At 38.7% G+C, this 25,192-nt stretch overlaps 1 protein-coding gene across 1 annotated transcript in view; it reads right to left on the bottom strand.

Moving 5' to 3' along the window:
* Window positions 1-19,658, bottom strand: part of ADGRV1 (adhesion G protein-coupled receptor V1) — a 558,169-nt gene extending 538,511 nt beyond the window's left edge. The window contains exon 1 of the mRNA XM_067031321.1: window positions 19,494-19,658. Within this exon, the coding sequence (XP_066887422.1) occupies window positions 19,494-19,515 (22 nt within the window). The 5' untranslated portion in view covers window positions 19,516-19,658. The remainder of the gene's footprint in view (window positions 1-19,493) is intronic.
* Between the last annotated feature and the right edge of the window lie 5,534 nt (window positions 19,659-25,192).

The following is a 25,192-nucleotide window of genomic DNA, read 5'->3' as shown; positions in this document are numbered from 1 at the left end:
ATCATATATGTGATAAGGAGTTAATATCCAAAATATATAAAGGACTTGTAAGACTCAATACCAAAAAAAAAAAAAAAAATCTGATTAAAAAAACGGGCAAAGGAACTAAACAGACATTTCCCAAAGAAGACATAGAAATGACCAACAGGTACATGAAATGATGCTCAACGTCATTAATCATCAGGGAAATGAAAACCAAAACCACAATGAAATATCACATACTGTTAGAATGGCTATAATCAAAAAAGACAAGAGATGTGCTGAGAAGGATGTGCACTGTTGGAGGGAATGTAAATTGGTGCAGCCACTGTAGAAAACATTAAAAAGTTTCCTCAAAAAGATTAAAAATAGAACCACCATATGATCCAGCAATTCCGCCTCTGGGTATACATCTGAAGGAAAAAAATTAACTATCTCAGAGAGATATATGCACCCCCATGTTCAATGCCAGAATTATTTACAATAGCCAAAACATGGAAATAACCTAAGTGTCCATCAATGAATGAATGGATAAAGAAAATGTTTATATATAAAAAATGGAATATTACTCAGCCATAGAAAAGAAGGAAATCCTTCCATTTTGACAACATGGATGGACCATGAGGACTTTACGCTAAGTGAAATAAGTCATACCTAGAAAGATAAATACTGCACAGTCTTACTTACATGTGGAATCTTAAAAAACAAACTCAGAAACAAAACACATTGGTAGTTGCCAGAGGGGGGTAGGGGTGGAAATGGGTGAAGGTGTTCAGAAAGTATAAACTCCCAGTTATAAAATAAGTCCTGGGGATGTAATACACAGCATGGTGACTACAGTTCACAAAATATTCAAAAGTTGCTAAGAGAGTAGATATTAAAAGTTCTCATCATAAGAAAAAATATTTGTAACTATGTGAAGTGATGGATGTTATCTCAACTACTGTGGTGATCATTTCAAAATATATACATATATCAAATCAGTTTGCTGTACACATTAAACTAATACAATGTTACATGTCAATTATAAAAACTGCCGGGGGGGGGGGCCGGTTAATGGAAACTTGTGAATGGAGGGATTGGGCTTTTACCACCCAAAACCCACTGCTGACTCCTAGTGCCGCTAAAGAGAGAGAACCAGACATTACCATATAAATATCATATAAAGTTCAGAGCACTACTTATGTTGCCCAAAGTACAGAACCTGAATCCAATGGAGGCTTTAAAGCTAACTCCAAGTTTACCAGGAAAGAAAAAAAAACAGGGAATAAAGAAACATTAAGTATTCCAAAAACAAAGAAACAATCAAATCCAGAACATGGACATTCTAGGGGACAAATTACCAAGTTTCTTCAACATATCAAAGGTATGGGGGAAAGGGGAGATTCAAGGGGACTTTAAGAGGCTGTCAGATAGAACATCTAATAATTATTTACATACTAAATAGAAGAATCAAACTCTAAAAAGACATTTTTGAGACAATCAAGGAAATCTGAATATGAAAACTCATTACTGAATGAGACTACAGAATTATTGTTAACTTCATTAGGTAAGATAATAGCATTGTGGTTATGTAAGAAAATAACCGCATTTTTTATAGCTTCCTTCTGTGATATGTTGAGATACATGAAACAAGTACGGCAAAATCTTGAAAACTGCCAATTCTGGGCGGTGGGTGTAAAGGGGTCCATTTTACTATTCTCTTTATGTATGTGTATGTTTGAAAGCTTTCTTAATAATACATATTTACTGGCAAACCCACATAACAATTCAAAGCTCGAATTAATTTAACACTAACTCTTCTTTTACCCCAACTAGGGCCTGCCTGCAAGCGGTCGTCTTAGGCAAGATCTCTTTAAAAATGACCTCAGGCTAACATCCCTACTGTAAGTGTCATGGCTGGCCCTTAAGTCTTACTTCCCTTTGCCCTGTTGCGGGAGGTGATGCATTCAGCCCGGACACGTCCCTCCATAGTGCTGAGCCCTCTCAGAAATTATTCAGGAACTTTTTTGTTATAATCCTCATCCACAAATCAAACTCTCCAAAGGGAACTAAAGTCCTCCTCACCATTTTTAAGATAAGGCACAGATACACCCAGGAGAGGGGACAGTCACAGTACTTCCACGGTTCTTATAATATAAATTCTCCTCAGAAAATCCTCTCTCAGACTTCACTCTTTTGAATTTTTTATACACTTTATACGAGGAAACTTTTTAATTATGCAATAAGTTTGTTATCTTCTTTGAAATTTTGAGTCTCAATAATTTCTCACAACTTGCTTTGACATTTAATATGCATATTTTTTGGTGCCTCAGTTGAAAATTCCAGTCTAAAAAAATGCATGAATATACTGCCATCAGGAGGTCAAAGTGGCTTTTTCCCCTTTTAAATAACCCACAAAACATACCCTCTGCCAAACTGCCGTCACTTCAACAAAGTGTTCCATGACAGCTACTTTTCTTATTATTTTTTTAGTAACAACAGCAGTGTGGTAGTTTTCAAATATGGCCCCACAATTTTTTGACACTTTTCCATTGAGAGATGGGCTTATATGTCCCCTCTTCTTAAATCTAAACTCTGTGGCCATGTGCCCACAGAATTCAGTGGAAGTGAATACTGTACTAGATTCCAGGCCCAAACCTTAAAACACTGACAGCTTCTACTTCCTGTCTCTTAAATAATGCTTGCTCAAGGAACTTAGCACCATGCCGTAAGGAAGTCCAAGTCTCCTCATACTGCGGTCCATGTGGAGAGGAACCAACAGCCAGCATCAACTCGCCAGCCACTGGGAGTGAGACACTTTGGAGAGGACCCTCCAGCTCCAGGTAAGCTGTCCCAGAAAACACTGTGTGGAGCAGGACAAGCTGTGCCCACAAGCCCTACCCAAGGTGCAGATTCAAGAGCAAAGTAAGTGTTTATTTTAAGCCATTAAGTTTTAGAGTGGTTGGTTGTAACTAAAGCATACATAACCGAGGGCTCATCTGCAAGTAAGAATACAAAATTAAATACAAAATTGTTAGGGGTTGTTATCTCTCTTTGCATTCTCTGGCTTTCAACCTTTTTATGTCCTTCTGTTTAATGTGTGTCTCTTGTAAACAACATATAATTGCTTTCTATATTTTTTGGTCATTTCTGATAATCTCTGTGATCTTCCAAAAGAGTTCAATTTATATCATTTATTACAATTAGTCTTATATTTAGATTTTTTTCTGTCATAATATTTCGTGGGTTTTTTGCCCTGCTCTTACACAGTTTTATTTTTTCTTCTCTTTCTTCCCTTCGCTGTGCTTGTAGATGTATTTGTTATTTGAGAGATTTCATTTTTATCCTATAAACTTTTAAAGGTTTAAAGTTAATATCTTCAGACCAGAGGGCAGACACCAGAAGCAAGCAGAACTACAATCCTGCAGCCTGTGGAACAAAAACCACATTCACAGAAAGACAGACAAGATGAAAAGGCAGAGGGCTATGTACCATATGAAGGAACAAGATAAACCCCCAGAAAAACAACTTAATGAACTGGAGATAGGCAACCTTCCAGAAAAAGAATTCAGAATAATGATAGTGAAGATGACCCAGGACCTCGAAAAAAGAATGGAGACAAAGATCGAGAAGATGCAAGAAATGTTTAACAAACACGTAGAAGAATTAAAGAACAAACAAACAGGGATGAACAATACAATAACTGAAATGAAAACTACACTAGAAGGAATCAATAGCAGAATAACTGAGGCAGAAGAACGGATAAGTGACCTGGAAGATGGAATGGTGGAATTCACTGCTGCAGAACAGAATAAAGAAAAAAAATGAAAAGAAATGAAGACAGCCTAAGAGACCTCTGGAACAACATTAAACGCAACAACTTTCGCATTATAGGGGTCCCAGAAGAAGAGAGAAAGGACCAGAGAAAATTATTGAAGAGGTTATAGTCAAAAACTTCCCTAACATGGGAAAGGAAACAGCCACCCAAGTCCAGGAAACACAGAGAGTCGCATACAGGATAAATGCAAAGAGAAACATGCCAAAACACATAGTAATCAAATTGGCAAAAATTAAAGACAAAGAAAAATTATTGAAAGCAGCAACAGAAAAACGACAAATAACATACAAGGGAAGTCCCATAAGGTTAACAGCTGATTTCTCGAGCAGAAACTCTACAAGCCAGAAGGGAGTGGCATAATATACTTAAAGTGATGAAAGAACCTACAACCAAGATTACTGTAACCGGCAAGGAACTCATTAAGATTCGATGGAGAAATCAAAAGCTTTACAGACAAGCAAAAGGTAAGAGAATTCAGGATCACCAAACCAGCTATACAACAAATGCTAAAAGAACTTCGCTAAGTGTGAAACACAAGGAAGAAAAGGACCTACAAAAAGAAACCCAAAATAATTAAGAAAATGGTCACAGGAACAAACATATCGATAACTACCTTAAACGTGAATGGATTAAACGCTCCAACCAAAAGACACAGGCTTGCAGAATGGACACAGAAACAAGACCCATCTGCATGCTGTCTACAAGGGACCCACTTCAGACTTACGAACACATTCAGACTACACATGAGGAGACGGAAAAAGATATTCCATGCAAATGGAAATCAGAAGAAAGCTGGAGTAGCAATACTCATATCAGATAAAATACACTTTAAAATAAAGAATGTTACAAGAGACAAGGAAAGACACTACATAATGGTAAAGGGATCAATCCAAGAAGATAGAACAATTATAAATATATATGCCCCCAACATAGGAGCACCTCAATACATACGGCAACTGCTAACAGCTGTAAAAGAGGAAATCGACAGTAACACAATAATACTGGGGGACTTTAACACCTCACTTACACCGATGGACAGATCATCGAAAATGAAAATAAATAAGGAAACAGAAGCTCTAAATGACACAACAGACCAGATAGATTTACATGATACTTATAGGACATTCCATCCAAAACCAGCAGATTACACTTTCTTCTCAAGTGTGCATGGAACATTCTCCAGGATAAATCACATCCTGGGTCACAAATAAAGCCTCAGTAAATTTAAGAAAATTGAAATCATATCAAGCATCTTTTCTGACCACAACACTTTGAGATTAGAAATGAACTACAGGGGAAAAAAAGTAAAAAACAAAAACACATGGAGGCTATACACTACTTACTAAAAACCAAGAGATCACCGAAGAAATCAAAGAGGAAATCAAAAAATACCTAGAGACAAATGACAATGAAAACACGACGATCCAAAACCTACATGATGAGGCAAAAGCTGTTCTAAGAGGGTAGTTTATAGCTATACAAGCCTACCTCAAGAAACAAGAAAAATCTCAAATAAATAATCTAACCTTACACCTAAAGGAACTAAAGAAGAACAAACAAAACCCAAAGTTAGCAGAAGGAAAGAAATCAATAAGATCAGAGCAGAAATAAATGAAATAGAAATGAAGAAAACAATAGCAAAGATCAATAAAACTAGAAGTTGATTCTTTGAGACAATAAACAAAATTGATAAACCATTAGCCAGACTCATCAAGGAAATGAGGGAGAGGACTCAAATCAATAAAATTAGAAATAAAAAAGGAGAAGTTACAACAGACACCGCAGAAATACAAAGCATCCTAAGGGACTACTACAAGCAACTCTATGCCAATAAAATGGACAACCTGGAAGAAATGGACAAATACTTAGAAAGGTATAACCTTCCAAGACTGAACCAGGAAGAAATACAAAATATGAACAGACCAATCACAAGTAATGAAATTGAAACTGTGATTAAAAAGCTTCCAACAAACAAAAGTCCAGGACCAGATAGCTTCACAGATGAATTCTATCAAACATTTAGAGAAGAGCTAACACCCACCCTTCTCAAACTCTTCCAAAAACCTGCAGATGAAGAAACACTCCCAAACTCATTCTATGAAGCCAACATCACCCTGATACCAAAACCAGACAAAGGTACTTCAAAAGAAGAAAATTACAGACCAATATCACTGATGAATACAGATGCAAAAATCCTCCAAAAAATACTAGCAAACAGAATCCAACAACACATTAAAAGGATCATACACCTTGATCAAGTGGGATTTATCCCAGGGATGCAAGGATTCTTCAATATATGCAAATCAATCAATGTGATATACCATATTAACAAATTGAAGAAAAATCATATGATCATCTCAACAGATGCAAAAAAAGCTTTTGACAAAATTCAACACCCATTTATGATAAAAACTCTCCAGAAAGTGGGCATAGAGGGAACCTACCTCAACATAATAAAGGCCATATATGACAAACCCACAGCAAACATCATTCTCAATGGTGAAAAACTGAAAGCATTTCCTCTAAGATCAGGAACAACACAACGATGTCGACTCTCACCACTATTATTCAACACAGTTTGGAAGTCCGAGCCTCGGCAATCGGAGAAGAAAAAGAAATAAAAGGAAGACAAATTGGAAGAGAAGAAGTAAAACGGTCACTGTTTGCAGATGACATGATACTATACATAGAGAATTCTAAATATGCCACCAGAAAACTACTAGAGCTAATCAATGAATTTGGTAAAGTAGCAGGATAAAAATTAATGCACAGAAATCTCTTGCATTCCTATACACTAATGATGAAAAATCTGCAAGAGAAATTAAGGAAACACTCCCATTTACCACTGTAACAAAGAGAATAAAATACCTAGTAATAAACCTACCTAGGGAGACAAAAGACTTGCATGCAGAAAACTATAAAACACTGATGAGGACTTCCCTGGTGGCATAGTGGTTAGGAATCTGCCTGCCAGTGCAAGGGACAAGGTACGACCCTGGTCCAGGAAGATCCCACATGCCATGGGGCAACTAAGTCCGTGAACCACAACTACTGAGCCTGCACTCTACAGCCCGCAAGCCACAACTACTTAAGCCCATGTGCCACAACTACTGAAGCCCGCCCGCCTAGAGCCCGTGCTCCACAACAGGAGAAGCCACCGCAATGAGAAGTCCATGCACCAATGAAGAGTAGCCCCCGCTCGCCGCAACTAGAGAAAGCCCGTGCACAGCAACGGAAACCCAACACAGCCAAAAATAAATAAATTTTAAAAACGAAAAAAGAAAAGACACGGATGAAAGAAATTAAAGATGATAGCAGCAGATGCAGAGATATACCATGTTCTTGGATTGGAAGAATCAATACTGTGAAAATGACTATACTACCCAAAGCAATCTACAGATTCAATGCAATCCCTATCAAATTACCAATGGCATTTTTTACGGAACTAGAACAAAATAATCTTAAAATTTGTATGGAGACACAAAAGACCCCGAATAGCCAAAGCAGTCTTGAGAGGAAAATACGAAGCTGGAGGAATCAGACTCCCTGACTTCAGACTATACTACAAAGCTACAGTAATCAAGACAATATGGTACTGGCACAAAAACAGAAACATAGATCAATGGAACAAGATAGAAAGCCCAGAGATAAACCCACGCACCTATGGTCAACTAATCTATGACAAAGGAGGCAAGGATATACAATGGAGAAAAGGCAGTCTCTTCAATAAGTGGTGCTGGGAAAATTGGACGGCTACATGTAAAAGAATGAAATTAGAACACTCCCTAACACCATACACAAAAATAAACTCAAAATGGATTACAGACCTAAATGTAAGACCGGACACTATAAAACTCTTACAGGAAAACATAGGAAGAACACTCTTTGACATAAATCACAGCAAGATCATTTTTGATCCACCTCCTAGAGTAACGGAAATAAAAAGAAAAATAAACAAATGGGATCTAACGACACTTAAAAGCTTTTGCAAAGCAAAGGAAACCATAAACAAGATGAAAAGACAACCCTCAGAATGGGAGAAAATGTTTGCAAACAAATCAACGGACAAAGGATTAATATCCAAAATATATAAACAGCTCATGCAGCTCAATATTAAAAGAATAAACAACCCAATCCAAAAATGGGCAGAAGATCTAAATAGACATTTCTCCAAAGAAGACATACAGATGGCCAAGAAGCACATGAAAAGCTGCTCAACATCACTATTAGAGAAATGCAAATCAAAACTACAATGAGGTATCACCTCACACCAGTTAGAATGGGCTTCATCAGAAAATCTACAACCAACGAATGCTGGAGAGGGTGTGGAGAAAAGGGAACCCTCTTGCACTGTTTGTGGGAATGTAAGCTGGTACAGCCACTATGGAGAACAGTATGGAGGTTCCTTAAAAAACTAAAAATAGAATTACCACATGATCCAGCAATCCCACTACTGGGCATATACCCAGAGAAAACCACAATTCAAAAAGACACATGCACCCCACTGTTCACTGCAGCACTATTTACAATAGCCAGGTCATGGAAGCAACCTAAATGCCCATCAACAGACAGATGGATAAAGAAGATGTGGTACATATATACAATGGAATATTACTCAGCCATAAAAAGGAACGAAATTAGGTCATTTGTTGAGATGTGGATGGATCTAGAGACTGTCATACAGAGTGAAGTAAGTCAAAAAGAAAAAAACAAATATCGTATATTAACGCATATTATGTGGAAGAAAAATGGTACAGATGAACCAGTTTGCAGGGCAGAAATGGAGACACAGATATAGAGAACAAATGTATGGACACCAAGGGGGGTAAGCCACTGGGGGGTGGGGGTGGGGGTGTGATGAATTGGGCAATTGGGATTGACATGTATACACAGATGTGTATAAAACTGATGACTAATAAGAACCTGCTGTATAAAACAAAAATAGAAAAAAACCTATTTATTTAAAAAAATAATAAAAAAGGCTTTTTCAAAAAAAAAAGTTCTCATCTCATACACACAAAACTGTAACTATGTGAGGACACTAGTTATCATATATATATATATATATGATAACTAGACTTACTGTGGTGATAATTTCACACCATATGCAAACTTCAAATTATTATGTTGTACTCCTGAACTAATACAATGTGGTATGTCAATTTTACCTCAATTTAAAAATCATTATGTACATCTAAAACTAATACAATGTTATATGTCAATTATATGTTTATTAAAAATTAAATTTAAAAATGGAAAATAAATAAAGTTAATATCTTCAGGACTTCCCCAGTGGCATAGTGGTTAAGAATCCAACTGCCAATGCAGGGGACATGGGTTCAATCCCTGGTCTGGGAAGATCCCACACACCATAGAGCAATTAAGTCCGTGCACCACAACTACTGAGCCTGTGCTCTAGAGCCCGCAAGCCACAACTACTAAGCCCGTGCACCACAATTACTGAAGCCTGCGCACCTAGAGCCCCTGCTCTGCAACAAGAGAATTCACCACAGTGAGAAGCCCGCGCACCGCAACAAAGAGTAGCCCCCGCTCGCTGCAACTAGAGAAAGCCCGCGCGCAGCAACAAAGACTCAATGCAGCCAAAAATTAATTAATTTTTAAAAATCATAATAAAGTTAATATCTTCACCTTGCTGTTGAACAATGAAAAGATCTTAGAATACTTAAACCCAACCATCTGTCACTCAAACCCCACTATCATACTAATTTTGTTCACAGCATAAGCTAAATATTGTTTTACTTTCAATATTTAACATTAGAATATAGAATTTAAACATTCTTATTTTCTTCATTTATCCAAATGTTTACTCTCTACTTTAGAACATTCCTTATACCTTAGACCCTTCTGGGATCATTCCCTTCTTTTTGAAGTTAGTGAGATAATAGGCAAACACTACTGCAATATTACTGTTGTCTGTTACTAACAGACAAAACAGACTTCAAGGCAAAAAGCATTACTACAGAAAAAGACAGTCATTATATAGTAACAAAAATTTCAATTTACCAGGAGATACTACAAGCTAAAACATAACTGCAAAATATATAAAGCAAAAATTGCTAGAACCCCAAAAAGAAGTGTGGGATTTCAATTCATATCCTCTATCTCTCTCTCCCTCCACCTCTTCCTCCCTGCTCCCTGCGCCCCCGTCCGTAGCTGCTATATCAAGTACACAAAAATTAGGAAGGATTTGGAGGACTTGAACTACAGTTAATAAGCTTGACATGATGATTCGATGGGCATATAGAATATATCCCCAACAATCAGAGAACACAATGTTCTTTTGAACACACAGGAAAGGTTTATAAAAACTGACAGTAAGTTCCAAAAACTGGTTATCATATTGAGCTTGTACACTGAATACAATAAAATTCATTGATAAATTAGTAATACCAAAAACCAAAAATAAAGCAGCATTACTTGTAAATTTTTTAAAAAAAACAAGTTCTAGAAAGTCTCATGGGTCAAAGCAGCAATCTTTATAGAAACAGGACCAGAAGGATGTAAAAACTAATTTGAGGGTTTGTGGAAGACTTTCTCAAGGAAGTGCTTATATTAAAAAACAGAAAAGCTAAAGATTAATGTTCTAAGGATCCAAAATAAGCCTACAAAGTAAAAAAGAAAAAAAAGTTAGGGGCTGAAGTTTGAGCTCTAGTATCTTCGAGGTAAATTTAAATCCTCTTCAGGGACCTAGAGAAGGCAAAAGGAGCTAAGGAAGAAGATATCCTTAGGCACCTTAATCATCAATAATTTGGATTTCATGCGTGACAATATTAGCTAATAGCAGCTAACTTTACTAAGCTAGGTAATGATGTTGTTCTAATTGCTTCACATGTGTTAACTCATTTGCTCCTCATGGCAACCATTTGAAATATAAAATGGGTACTATTATCACACTCATTTTCAGACAAGGAACCTGAGATACAGAGAGATTAAATATATTTGTCAAGACTGTACCCTGGAAATGCAAAGCCAGGTTACAAACTCAGGCTCTCAAGGTCCAGGTCCTATGGTCTTAAGTAAATATTAGATTACTATTCTCTATTAACAAAAGAATCTTGCTAACAGTCATACAGGGAAGATAATTTTTAAAGTCGCCACTCCATACAGCCTATCATATAAAAAAGCCATGAAATGACAAGTGCACATCTTTATTCTCTTCTCTCTATAACCAAACTCAGCCTCTTACTGGCAGCCACAACCTACTCACTCTCGTAGTCTAGGGAATAGAACAGCCCTATACCCAATGCTTAATGATGTAATAAGAATGGTCATAGTATGTACAATTTCACACCCAGAGTGACTGGCCATTTGCAAGGTAATTAGTTGTCAGTATAGATTTTATCTGTAGCTGACATGATACTTTAATAAGAGCAGAAGCAATGAAAGAAGGCAAGTAAGCAGCCCTAATTCTTTCCATGGCTACATTCATCTCCTGTGCTGAAAGAAGTGCGCCTGGGGGCAGAGGGGAAAGGTGTTGGCTGCCTAGAAGAGCAGCATTAGGATTTCTAAACACGCAGTGCTATGAAATCACTGGAATTTTGTATCATTAAAAATCACTATAGGGCTTCCCTGGTGGCGCAGTGGTTGAGAGCCCGCCTGCTGATGCAGGGGACGCGGGTTCGTGCCCCGGTCCAGGAAGATCCCACATGCCGCGGAGCGGCTGGGCCCGTGAGCCATGGCCGCTGAGCCTGCACGTCTGGAGCCTGTGCTCCGCAACGGGAGAGGCCTCAACAGTGAGAGGCCCACGTACAGAAAACAAACAAACAAACAAAATACAAAAAAAAAAAATCACTATAGGGTTTCCCTGGTGGCGCAGTGGTTGAGAGCCCGCCCCCCGATGCAGGGGACAAGGGTTCATGCCCTGGTCCAGGAAGATTCCACATGCCGCGGAGCGGCTGGGCCCGTGAGCCATGGCCGCTGAGCCTGAGCGTCCGGAGCCTGTGCTCCGCAACGGGAGAGGCCACAACAGTGAGAGGCCCGCGTACAGCAAAAAAAATAATAATAATTAATTAAATAAATAAATAAATAAATTACTATAAAATCGAAATAAATTTTGAGGTCACTAGATATAATAAAATAAGAAAGTAGACACTACCAGCTCAGTGTGTTTTCCAAGTCCACGGTAGAGTGCTTCAGTGAACAATGAATGAGTGAATGACCAACCGCCAATAAAACATCTTTCATGAATATTAGTAATAAAATTCCCTGCAACCTAAAACAGCTTTTGGAAATTCTATTAATCATATTATTCCAAGGTCTCAAGTAGTAGGTACAGCACTGACTTATAAAAGCTAGAACATTTTAGTCACCTAAAATCAAGAACAATTTCCAAAATTTGCTGACTTTCTCTAAGAAAGGTATTTACATACTATGTAAAACTGCTACACAATGATCAAATTGCTTTACACTGGTATGCAAATATCTCCAATTATTTATAATTTTGATAACAAATGTTCAAAAGAAGTGAAGTCCTGGCTGAGGTTTTCATTATACTTTTATTACAGTGAGGTTTTCAATGTAATGCTACACAACGAAACCGATTTGTTTATATTAGGAGATTTAAGATAGGAAGTCAATTTGTTTTCAAATTAATAGAAAAATGTTTTTGTGAGACACCAAAAATAACAAAATATTAGAATATGATCATTACTGTGATTATTAATGAGTGGACAACTTTTGGACATTAAGTTGAAAGATATGGGTTTGTTGTTGTTTTTAATTTTGTTGACCTTTATGAATCTTCCTTTTATCTATAAAGTAAAAACAGTTAACTTACAATGAAATGGTTATTAAGATGACATGAATCAATTTATGTGAACATATGTTCCAAATCATAAGTAAGGCACTAAGCAAATATATTTTTTAGGTTTTTTCAAAAGAGCTTAAAATATTTTGCCTGAACCAAAATTAGACAAACTTGTTCAAATGTTAATTTCTTTTATAAAGTACATCAGACCCTTTCAGGAAACTACTTAAGGTTTCAGATAAACAAATACACGAATGCACACACATACATACATACACACACACACCAGAATTAGTGATATCTGGCAAATTATACATTAGTGAATTGGACATGTCTTTTACTTAAAGCCCAATTCTCAATCAAGCGATTTAATGAATTACCCTCATTAACAAAATAAAATTTTAAAGCTTCTGTAATTTGTCTTAGTAGCAAAAAAAAATTTATCTCACTTTGTCAATTCAACCATATCATTTAGATGAGTGCCTACAAAAAGGAAAGAAGTCATCAGAAAAATGAATTCAGTTGCATCAGATAATATACAATCATATTTCCGATTTTAGCATATCCTAGATAGGTCAAGCATTATGCCAGCCATCACCCTACTTCCCTTCTTAAGAAAACCTACAGCCAGCGGTGAAGGAGAAGGTGTTGGCTGCAAACTGTTCCTTTTTTCTGTTTTATCACAGTTTGGTTGTATTAAATGTCTTATAATTGGCAGAGATCTATGCAAGCAGAGTTCTAAGTGATAAACCTTCAGGCCATACTTGATGCATTTGCCTCATAATGCGATCCTAAGCTTAACAGAATGTATAGAAGGGATAAAGTTCTTCTAAATGCATCCTGCCTGTTTTATTCACCTCTCTATTGACCCAGCAATTCCACTTCTAACCAAGAGAACTGAAAGCATATGTTCACTCAAAAACTTGTACACAAATGTCCATAATATTTAGTCAAAATGTAGAAACAACCTAAATGTCTATCAATTGATGAATGGATAAACAAAAAGTAGTATATTCATACGATGGAATATTATTCAGCCATAAAAAAGAACAAAGTAGTGATACATGCTACAACATGAGGAACCCTGAAAATATCATAGTAACTGAAAGAAGGCAGACATGAAAGGCTATGTACTGGATGATTCCATTTACATGACATGTCCAGAAGAGGCATACCTATAGGTACAGAAAGTAGATGGGTTGCTGAGGACTTGGGGGTGGGGAGAGAATGGGGAGTGAAAGCTAACAGGATTAAAAAGAACAGGATTTCTTTTTGAGGTGATGAAAATGTTCTGGAATGACAGTGGTGACAGTTGCACAACTTTGTAAATTCATTAAATACCACTGAATTATCTACTTTGAAAGGTGATTTTTTTGTTTTGTTAAGTGAATTATATCTCAATTTAAAAAAACAAATCCATCCCACCCTGTACATTCAGTCATCTTTTTCTCTTCTGTCAACAGTTCCAGTCAAGTTGATATAATGTGTATCTGGGACAAGACAGCCGGAACATTCTTATCTCTGCACCTTTGATCTGAGATGCTCCCCAGGCCCTTCTTCCTACCTCTCCCCACTCCCTCTCCTTTACCACTCTGCAAAGTCCAGATCAAGTCCCACTTTTTCCAGAACACTTTCCATCCTTAGTTGACTTAGTCTGCCAGAGGACAGGTAAGTCTTCTTTGTTTCATTCCTACTCATCAACACTGCTGAATTTAGTTGAATAATATACAAATGACTCTAATTGTAGCTGCAGATAGGGCTTTCACTTTATATCACAAGATTGGAAATATAGAAGATCAGGCAATTTTTTCATATATGTCCTCAATTATAATGATCACTTGCAAGGCTTATATCTAATACATGCCTTCTTTCAGTTAAACATTATTTGAAAAAAATGAGAAATGTATTATTTTTCCAAATAATTACATAAGCACAACTATGCAAAAACAGGACTGCATTAAAAGATGAGCTAAATTGAATTACTGCCACATGACATGGATTAAAGGATATCATTCCAGTTATCCTAACAAAAGGATTATCGTAACATACAGTGGTTCCTTCAGAGGGATATGAGTATATACATGAAATATATCAACAGTACTATAATTATCAGAATTCATGACTAAAAAAGCTAACAAAGTCTTATTTCCAATTAGCACACAAATACAAACCGTTGAATTATTTCCACAATATGCCTCAGAGCACTTGTTCATTTGTTATAACCCTTAAGAAAAAAATTATTTTCTCTCCCCACAGAATTCTTTCTTGCAGAAAGGAGCCAAGTCAATATAAATGATTAAGAATGCTTCTTCTTTGTTAATTTTGAGTCATCTTAATTAATTCCAATATATATACCCTCTGTTTATTGCACATACTACATGCAGAAATAAACTATTAAGAGTATCCCACAATGCCTTTTTGAAGTTGCATTTGATTTGAAGCTATTCAGTATCTTTCAACCTGTGCCACATTTCAATAATGACTATTTAATAATTACAATCATCCCCTTATTAGCTTAGCATTTCATTTTCCTTGCCCTATAGCACCCTACAGTTGAAGGCAAGGAACACTCTCTGTTGATTAGTTATTTAAGACCAGCAACAATAACTATACTGGAGAGAAGCCTACTTGGAGAGGATTACATAAGAGCTGGAGCCCAACAGCCTCAGACAGAGAGCAGCAAATTATAAACCCAAGTACTTCGTTGCATGTAACCAAATTGGCTAGTTGAAATGCTAATTGCCTTTCAGCAAAACTAAAGACAGACAGGGGACCTTGTGCTTCAGAGAATGAAGTGCATTTTTATTCCACTTCTGCACTATTGTCTTGCTGAGAATCACTGGAAATCTATTCATAAAAGTAGCTCTTTCCCTAACCTTTAAATTGTGGGAATTTTATTTAGCCTGTACCACCACCTCCAACCTGATGTGCCAAGATGCGAACAGATGGTTGGATTTAAGCCATGTTAAGCCCCTAATAAAGTAAAGCATGAAAGAAGTCTACTCCCAAATACATAGTACAAATCAAGAAAACATGCCTAGGGAAAAAGAATTTTGAATAACAAATACATTTATTAAATTTAAATACTCAAATAATGTAATCTTGAAAATGAATATTTTCAATGTAATTACATTCAAATGCATATGGAGAGCTGGCATTGCCTCTCTCAGAGACCCCCACCCCGGCCCCCGGCCTTCCTTTTTAACTAATAATTTTTGTATTAGTTCAAAACTCATTTATGGACATCTATTCCAACAGTCAGTTTTAGCCCTTTATATAAAAGGTCCATTCTGGGTTTTCAGAATACTGAATAAATGAATGAGAAATGTCCTTTCAGCATCTTGCCCTCATTCTGAGGTACAGGCAGACTTAACGCCTGACTGCACCAGAAAGGGCCCCCATGACCACCTGCCCAACAGCTGGGGGAGGGACTTGGTGTGGTACATTTTAAAGTGTATAGTGTGTCACAGTGCGATCAGAAAACACAGCCTTTGCATTACCACAGCCTCCTGTGTCCCAGCTCCACCCTCCTCCTCCTCTGCCACACCTCTATCAGGACAACAGAGCTCGGCTTCCTGTGTGGCCTGAGATCCTGGCATATCGGGAACCCTCTGAACTTGCAAAGATGCCTCCTGTCCCCCCAGTCCTGCCTTCTGAAGGGGAAAAAAACAGGCCTGCATACGTGGCAAAATCAACTTTCTGTACTACCTCATTCTGCATGAGAGGGAAAGAGTCTGGTTTATTAGCAGTATGTTTATCTTCATCTCTCAACAGATATCTTTGTTTATATAATGTTTGAGCTGCCAGAGAGTGAGAGAATACTAAGACTGAATAGAGCTTTAAACCATAAACGGTTAAATAAATAATTCAGTTCTCACCCTGATTCGGCAGGATTTAAGGGAAGAAAGACATCTCTCTGGCTGGATGTTCACCAAAATCTTTGGACAGTGGAGTTCCTCGTAATTTTTCTTTTTTCTGTACTATTTGAATTTCCTACATGACTTTGTATTATCTTTACAATTGGAAAAAAAAAGTTATTTGCAAATCAGCGAGAGAGAAATGTACACTCAACTGTGTGTAATACTTAGCTGTGTGTTTTTTTTTCTCACAACATCAGGGAAATGCCCAACCATTTTATGGTCAAATTAAACAATCATGATCTAAGCAGCTTAATATGCTTTATAAGCAAGTGTAAATTGTCTAGTTGCCCTCTACATGAAGTCAAAGTGGTGATGGCGTAGTGCTTCCACTGTGCAGATTTTGGACCCAGTACATAAAATAATCCCTTGTCACAGGTAAATAGGTAACAAAGCCACTTGTTCAATATATTAACCACTTTGTTAAACCCTAGAGATACTAGAGAAATATATAATACAGTCATTGTCCTCAAAGACTTTATATCCTAATTGGGGCAACTTTGAAATTTTCAATAACAGTAAGACAGCAATATAAAAAAGGGCATGACTACCAAATGTAAATTAGATAGCTAGTGGGAAGCTGCCACGTAGCACAGGGAGATCACCTCTGTGCTTTGTGACCACCTAGAGGGGTGGGATAGGGAGGGTGGGAGAGAGGGTGATGCAAGAGGGAAGAGATATGGGAACATATGTATATGTATAACTGATTCACTTTGTTGTAAAGGAAAAACTAACACACTATTGTAAAACAGTTATACTCCAATAAAGATGTTTAAAAAAAATTAATTAATTAATTTAAAAAAAGGGCATGGGGCAGCATTTGGTTGAGTGGCAATAATTTCAACATTTAATGACCAAGTTAATGGTAACATGCTTCTCACTTATTAGTTTCTAAGAATGTACAGATGACTAAAGTCATAAATGGGAAAACAGAATATATGTCTTTAAGTGAATCTCTTAACTTTTCTAAGTTTAGTTTTCCCAAATATAAAATAAAAGGATTGGTCTAGTTTGGCTCCAAGTCTCCTCCTAGTACTTGAGGAGTTCAATGCTATATTCACCGCCTATGAATTTCTGAACAATAAAGGATCACATACCTAACTAAGTCAAAATGTATTTTCTTTGTGGACCCTCCCAGAGCATAGATCTTTCTGCCTCAGTTTCTTCATCTGCAAATCAAGGAAATAGTATTTGACAACTAAATATAAAGTTACTCTATTTAAAGGACCTAGTAGAATTCCTGGTATATAGTAGACCTTCAAAAAATGTGTCATATTATTATCATTCATTGTGGGAATATGTACAATATGTACTCACAGCTGATTCTTCTATGAACACTTTTTCTTTGAGTGTAGCATAGGCAAGGGCACCTCCAAGTAGAAACATATCTGAAATACTTTTGTGTAACACTAGCCTCTGACTTCCCATGTTATTTCTAATCGTTACTTTCTATTACCACAAAAGCATCTGTGTTCCAAATATACCTCATGTTATCATTTTGGGATAATGAATACAATTAGCGCTCAATATCTGATAAGTATATATACAATATAAACTATAATCGTTGTTATTAAAATATAATAAACGTTGACTGATACATCATTTCTATATGTGATCATATCAAGATTCAGTGTTGTTTCATAATTTACTTTCACTCCATTATGAACTTACATTTTAGTCTAAGATTATTTCTTAGCTGGTGTTTATGGGCGGTTTCAGCTTTAATCTTCACATTTATTATAGTGTAGATGCTCAAAGCACTTAGGAAAAATCCTTGATCCAGCTCTTATTAACTCTGGACAAGGAGCTTAAACTTCCCGTGCCTCAGTGCCATTATCTGTAAATTGGGATAATACTATTTATGGTCTTGTTGTGAGTGTTACATAAAATATCGTATAAAAGGCCTTCTCAGAATTCATTACATAGCAAGCATTCAATACTAGGTGACTGCTATTGTCATTCATCATGGAGATAGGCTTCAGTCATACTTATTTTGAGCGTATACAGTTTGGTTACTCCCCCAAATAAACAAATTGCTGGTGTTCATTTGTATCATGACTAGAACATAGAACATCTTTTTTTCTCTTTTATTTTGTGTGGTTCCATCTGGCTCTTTTGATAAATGACACACAGGGGAGGAAAAAGAACTTTAGTAAAGTAAGGTAATAACTTCTGCAAGAATTTGTATATAATGCTGAATGCATCAGTTACGGTACATTTTTTGAGCTTTATCCTAATTGTCAGTAGTTATGCACCTTCAAGATTCGATATTAGTAATCTCTAAAACAGTTTGCATCTAACATATAAACATATGACACAAGTTTTTAAAGGTTTTGGGTTTTGTGAAAATTTTTAGTTTAAAACAATAGTTACACAGAATTAAAAAAAACACCGCACCTTAAAATCAGCTGCACCCCTAATGAAAACTGCCATAATTTCTTAGCTTTAGTTTTAAGAAAATCAATTTTAAAATAGTTTAAAACATTAAAAATGTGTACGTTTTTAATATGTATTATTCTACAGCTCCAGGCTAGTTCCTAATTCCCTGAAATCAATTCCCTGAAAGTTCTTCGACGTAGCGGTTATTCTGGAACATAAGTCTCCTTAAATTTATCTCAACCTTCCCGTTATTAATTATTACCTAAGGCGCGCCTTTCTTGATCGGTTATTTTTCAGGCAGACTTTTTAAAATTAAAGCTAGGATTCGAGTTTCAAACAGGCAGAAAGAGAATAAAAGAAACTTTTCCCTGTGCTCACTCACTTCTCACCTTCTTTGAGATGAGGCAGCTGTGGAAAGGGCGGGTGACAGGAACGCCACGCTCAATGCACCGCCGCGGCCGTAGACAGGGCAGACGCGGGCGGCGCGGCTGAGTTAGCCGCAGCCCGCGGCACGCTCGCCGCCCACCTCCAGCAACAGGTGCTGGCGAACGGCCCCGTGCCGCCGAAAATGCGGCGGCGCTCCCGTGGGCCACCGGGATATACGCAGCACCACCCCGCAGCCACAGCCTACCTGGCCCCGGGGACACCGACATCCGCACGCGCCCCGAGGTCCCCGCCGGTCCTCCTTTCGCACAGCCTCGCTCCGCCTCCCGCTCGCGTCCCCGCGCTTCGCCGGGGCTGCCGACTCTTTCTCCCGCTGTCGGCTCAGGAAGGTGGCTCCATCCTCCACCTCTCATCCTTCCCCCTGCCCCCTCCCACTCCATCCTCCGTCTGCTCCAATAGGACTAGCGGCTCCCCGGGCTGCGCTCACCTGACCAGCGGAGCGGGGGTGGCCGCCCAAGGCAGCGCGCCCTTGTTTGCGCAGCGGGCAGCTAGGTCCGCGCTCCGGCGGCGGGAACACCCTGTCTTGGCCGTCCCTGATGGACTCTTCCAGCAGCTAGGCCCCCGAGCTGACCTGCCTGCGCGCAGGAACACGCGAGTCCTGCAGCTGCAGCGCATCTTCGACCTCGAGAGCCGATTGCGCGTTCTGATAGTCCGCTTTGACGAAACTTGCTAGTTTGAGCCCTTGGGCACAAGAACCCCACACACACCTAGACAGCGGGGTACTCCGCCCTGCGTACACCACTGTAATCAATTTCTGGTGTTCTTTCCGGGGAGAAAACCCATTTACTGAGTCTTTTTCCGTTCCTAAAAGGACATTTGTTTTAACGTTGAAGCACGCCCTGAGATGTTCGCCTCTTGAGAATTTGCGCGTGAGTTGGTGAAATATTAGAAATGAGGAATCTACTCTCACATACACTTATAAGCACAGACTGGGGTCAACGTCCGAGTAAGTTATCTGTCTCCTCGTTTATAAAATACGAGTATTAATTCTTACTTTAAAAGGCTGTTGGAAGGATTAGATGAATGAGATCGTGTGAGGTGCAACTCTTTACACCTGGCACGTGGTAAATCCTCAACAAATGTTGGCAGTTATTTCCAAGGCTTAAAAGTAAAGCCCCAAGGTCAGACCATCTCATCGGCAACGTGCAAATCACCATCTGCATCAGAGATTTTTAAAGCACATGCAGCATTCTTAGAATTATAGACGTTTGAAACCAGGAGTGAGATTGAAATTAGCAATTAGCAGTCCAGCACCACCTCACCGCTGATTTTATGGTCGAAAAAATTAAAATAAATGCTGATTGAGTGGCTTAAAGGCATAATTAGGATTAGGTCCTAGGTTTCTTATTTCCAAGGTTCCCTTCCTAAGGATGGGTGTAGGAACAGGAATAACGAGAATGTTACTTTGAGTTCCAAACTGCTATCCAGGAGTATTCATTTAGCATTATTATGAGCTGTTACTAAGTGCATCATCTCAAAGCTGCAACAGTCAACAAATGGCATCAAAGTCAAAAGTTACTCAGGCAAAAGGGTTCTGATGCAGAAATGGTGTGGGACTGCAAATGATGCACTTCAAAGCTTAAGAGAAGGTTGTGAGAAGAGCGACCTAAATGATCTAGGGGATTGAACAGTTTCCTTGTGAGGCTCAGCTGCAAAGGTGGATCTGGGTCTAGAAGCTGTATATCCATGAGGCCTTATTAACAGATCTGCTTACTTACATTAGTTATTGTTAATATGTGTCTACTCTGCTAATACACCCCATGAACTTACAGCTTCTAAATTACTTAAAACCTCTTATAGCTTCCAGATTATTTGAAATGTCTTACTAAAATACATATTCAGCCCCACAGGTTTTGTTTGTTTTTGTTTGTTTTTAATTTATTTTTAGCTGCACTGGGTCTTCATTGCTGCACGCGGGCTTTCTCTAGTTGCAGTGAGCAGAGGTTACTCTTCGTTGCGGTGCCCGGGCTTCTCATTGTGGTGGTTTCTCTTGTTGCAGAGCATGGGCTCTAGGCACTTGGGCTTCAGTAGTTTGGCACGCGGGCTCACTAGTTGTGGCTCGTGGGCTCCAGAGGGCAGGCTCAGTAGTTGTGGTGCACGGGCTTAGTTGCTCTGCGGCATGTGGAATCTTCCCGTACCAGGGCTCGAAACCTGTGTCCCCTGCATTGGCAGGCAGATTCTTAATCACTGGGCCACCAGGGAAGTCCACCCACAGTTTTATTTTATTATTAGGATGCTTAAAGGCTTTATTTGCAGCTAAATGTTACTTTACTGAGACCCCAACAAAGTCAGTGTTTATCAACGAACTATTCTGTCTTAATCATTGTTTCACCGAGTTCTGTGATTAAATCCATTCTGCACAACTGGACTTAGCATGCATTTTCACTCTGTGTGTGACACCATCCTAGGCCCTGTGTGGGTCAAAATGAAAACTTAACACCCGCTGTCTTTCTCAAAGCTACCTCAGGGAATTAAGTAATTCATTAACAATTATTATTGAGTGTTTATGAAGCAGAAAACACTGGAAGGCACTGTGGGAAAAACAGTGATCTCTAAATCATAACCCTGAGTTCACTGAGGTTGCACTCTCTCTCTGGGTGAGAGTTTAATGAACCACAAAGCAGAATATGCCAAGCAAAAAAATGAGCATCCCAGAGAGTAGTAGCAATGCTTCAAGAGGAAGAGATTATATAGAATGCTGAAAGCTTCTCCCAAGAGGTGAAAAATAAAACCACAGCAAACAGTAGAGCTGATATTTTTAGCTAAATCATGTAGATGTTACCAACTGCTGAAAGTATTCAATGTATGTCTGTCCATTGCACTTAAATCCAAACTCCTCACCTGGACTGCAAGAACCACATGATTCTGTCTTTTCTTTTCCAGCTTCAACTTGTCCCATTCTCCCTCTTTTCACTGTATTCCCATCACACTGAACTTCTTTCTTTGGCTCAAACACAGCAAAATCATTCCTGCCTCAGAACCTTTGCACAAGCTTTCCTCTCTGCCTGACACACTGTTGTCAGTGATCATATGGCTGGCTCCTTCCATCATATCTTTCATTTGAGGGGTAGCTCAACTGTCCTTTCCTAGGAGGTGTCTGCCCTGATTTCTTCTGTGGGCACTCTTACCTACTACTTTGTTTTATTTTCTTCATATTATTTATCCCTAATAAAGATCTTATTTGTTTATTTAGGTGTTTTTGTCTGCCCATAGGAATGAAAGCTCCAAGAGGGTAGGTTCCATGTCTCTCTCATTGGCTGCTCTATAGCTATTAGCTAGAATAGGCTCTGGGATATAGCAGAAAGTTAATATGTATGGAAGAAAGGGAGAGAGAGAGGAAAGGCCTATATAATAAGATTGTGTGAAGAACCTGGAGGCTATCATATCAAAAGGATTCCCAGAGCTTCTTTTCTTGTACTTCACAATCCAGCCGTGGAAAACATGACTTGATCCCATATTAAAGTACAAATATGCTGGAATCAGAGATATTTTAAACTTCTTCCATCATTAACAGCTTAGAGAGCTGGTTCTTCAAGTCACACTTTGATAAGGAAAACAGAAAGGAGGGGGATTACTGGGCATCTGGACGTGGGAGGTGGAGGGGCCACTGAGAGAGAAGGGTGTTGAAAGGAAAGTTGAAAGATCTGAAGGCAAGTTGGCCTAATTCCCAATTCTGCCTAAATGCAGCACTGATGGAGTGTAAGTCTTTTTCACTATTGTAATCTTCATGGAATCAAATCAATCACTAAATTTCACACATTAAAGAATAATTAGTTTTCTTAAACCCTGTAAGGAAAGTATTGATGTCATCCAATTTTTCTTCCTTCTCCAATTTAGTTAGTCTTGCATACTAATAAGCCTTGTAAATCTTCTCCAAAGATCTCTTCAGTTCCTTGAAAAAGGTGTTTCTCATACTTGACATTCTGAGTTTAGATATCTAAGTTTAGATATGCATAGGGAATTTCATCAAAGGAACAAAATGAAGCTTAGGCAGTAGCTACTTCCCCTTCCTTCCAAAAAAACAGAAGTAGGATGTTACTGCAGGAGTACCCAAGTCTGTCTGCCAGAGGCTTCTTCTGTTTGGGCCCAGACAGGAAAAAATTAAGATTTGTCAGGAGCTTGCTACACTCCTGGACTCCTCTTTCTCTAGGTTCAGACCTGCCTAGGCAACGAGCTAGTCAAATTTCCTCCCTTGTACCCCCAATATGTCATAAAGTTCTCAATAAATTTTAGTGTTTATCATCTTAGCACTTCATAATGGAAAAACAAACAGAGCTTAAATCCAAGCTCTCAAAGGGCCTGGTGCACTGTAGTAGCTCATTAAACATTTGTTGAGTGAGTGATGTGACTGGACAAATACGTCAGAAGGAGGCCCCACTGTCGGACCCAGAATTTCATTTTGTGAGCCAAAGGAAACCATTCTCTGCCAAAAAGGGACCAGAGAATCCATTTAATAACAGAGTACTTTAAGCTTCAGGTGCTTCTCCCAGTTTAGAAAAAGAAAAATATTCTTGGACTTTTTGGACATAAAAATCTGAGCAAGTCCCTGAACTATAGCTATCCCTTGGTGTTAACTGCTTCCTTGAACACTCTACTCCAAATTCATTTAACTAATCTCTTGCTCACTGATAATTAAAAGCCATCTGCCTCTGAGCTGCCCGACCTTGCTTTTCCTCTTCTTCAGATAGCACCATAATCCTGCTAGCTACAATTCGTCTTCTAAGTGAGTACCTGCTTAACCAGAAACATCGCTAGACCTTCAGAATATGAAGATGGACAAAATGCGGCCTCTGCCCTCCTATAGTACACATTGAATAGGAGAAAGAAGACATAAATCATGATAATCAAAAGTACAGTGTGCGGGGCTTCCCTGGTGGCGCAGTGGTTGGGAGTCCGCCTGCCGATGCAGGGGACACGGGTTCGTGCCCTGGTCCGGGAAGATCCCACGTGCCGCGGAGCAGCTGGGCCCGTGAGCCATGGCCGCTAGGCCTGCGCGTCCGGAGCCTGTGCTCCGCAACGGGAGAGGCCACAACAGTGAGAGGCCCGCGTACCGCAAAAAAAAAAAAAAAAAAAAAAAAAAGTACAGTGTGACCATCAAAGAGATTACAAAGATGGTTCAGCGAAGGGAGAGACGAGATTACAGGACTGCATCAAGATGACTTTCCTCTTGGCTCTGACAGATCTGTCATATCCACATGGCTCTGGTTCCCAGGGCTTGCGTTGTCCTGTCTGACAGAACAGCCAGCTGCTCCCAATGACCTCTGGGCCTGAGTTAATCATGCTGTGACTGAGTCACACTCAACAGGAAACATAGGAAAACAATTTTAAACCTGTATGCCAGCGATCAGAAAACTTTTTCTATAAAGGGCCAGACAGTAAATATTTTAGACTTGCAGGCCATGCGGTCTCTGTTGCAACTATTCAACTCTGCCAATGTAGTGTGAAAGCACCCAAAGACAATATGTAAACAGAGGAGCATGGCTGTGTTCCAACAAAACTTATTTACAAAAGCAGGCAGTGGCCAGAAATGGCCAAAGGGCCATAGTTTGCTGATCCCTGCTCTATGCAGAAGCAAAAGTTATTTTAGTTAGCAGGTTTTCTTTTATACTGGTGTACGAAATTGATTAATTCACTCAACAAACATTTATTGAGTGCCAAGGATCTGTGTTTCAGAAATGTAAAGATGAATAAGGATATGATCTCAGTCCTTAGGAATATTTCTGCAGCAGAATTTGCTGTCCTGTTCCACAAGGTCCCTCTATATATTCCATTTTTTATTTATTCTAACCCTGAGTCTTTGCAAGAAGTCTGGACTATTCCCTGTCCTAGATCCACATTTTTATAATCTGCTGTTTCTTTTTTCTCTGCCTAGTTTCTAACCAATGT

The sequence above is a fragment of the Kogia breviceps genome, chromosome 4 (assembly GCF_026419965.1).
Source record: "Kogia breviceps isolate mKogBre1 chromosome 4, mKogBre1 haplotype 1, whole genome shotgun sequence".
NCBI classification, from domain to species: domain Eukaryota; kingdom Metazoa; phylum Chordata; class Mammalia; order Artiodactyla; family Physeteridae; genus Kogia; species Kogia breviceps.
This window is presented reverse-complemented; position numbering and strand designations above follow the sequence as displayed.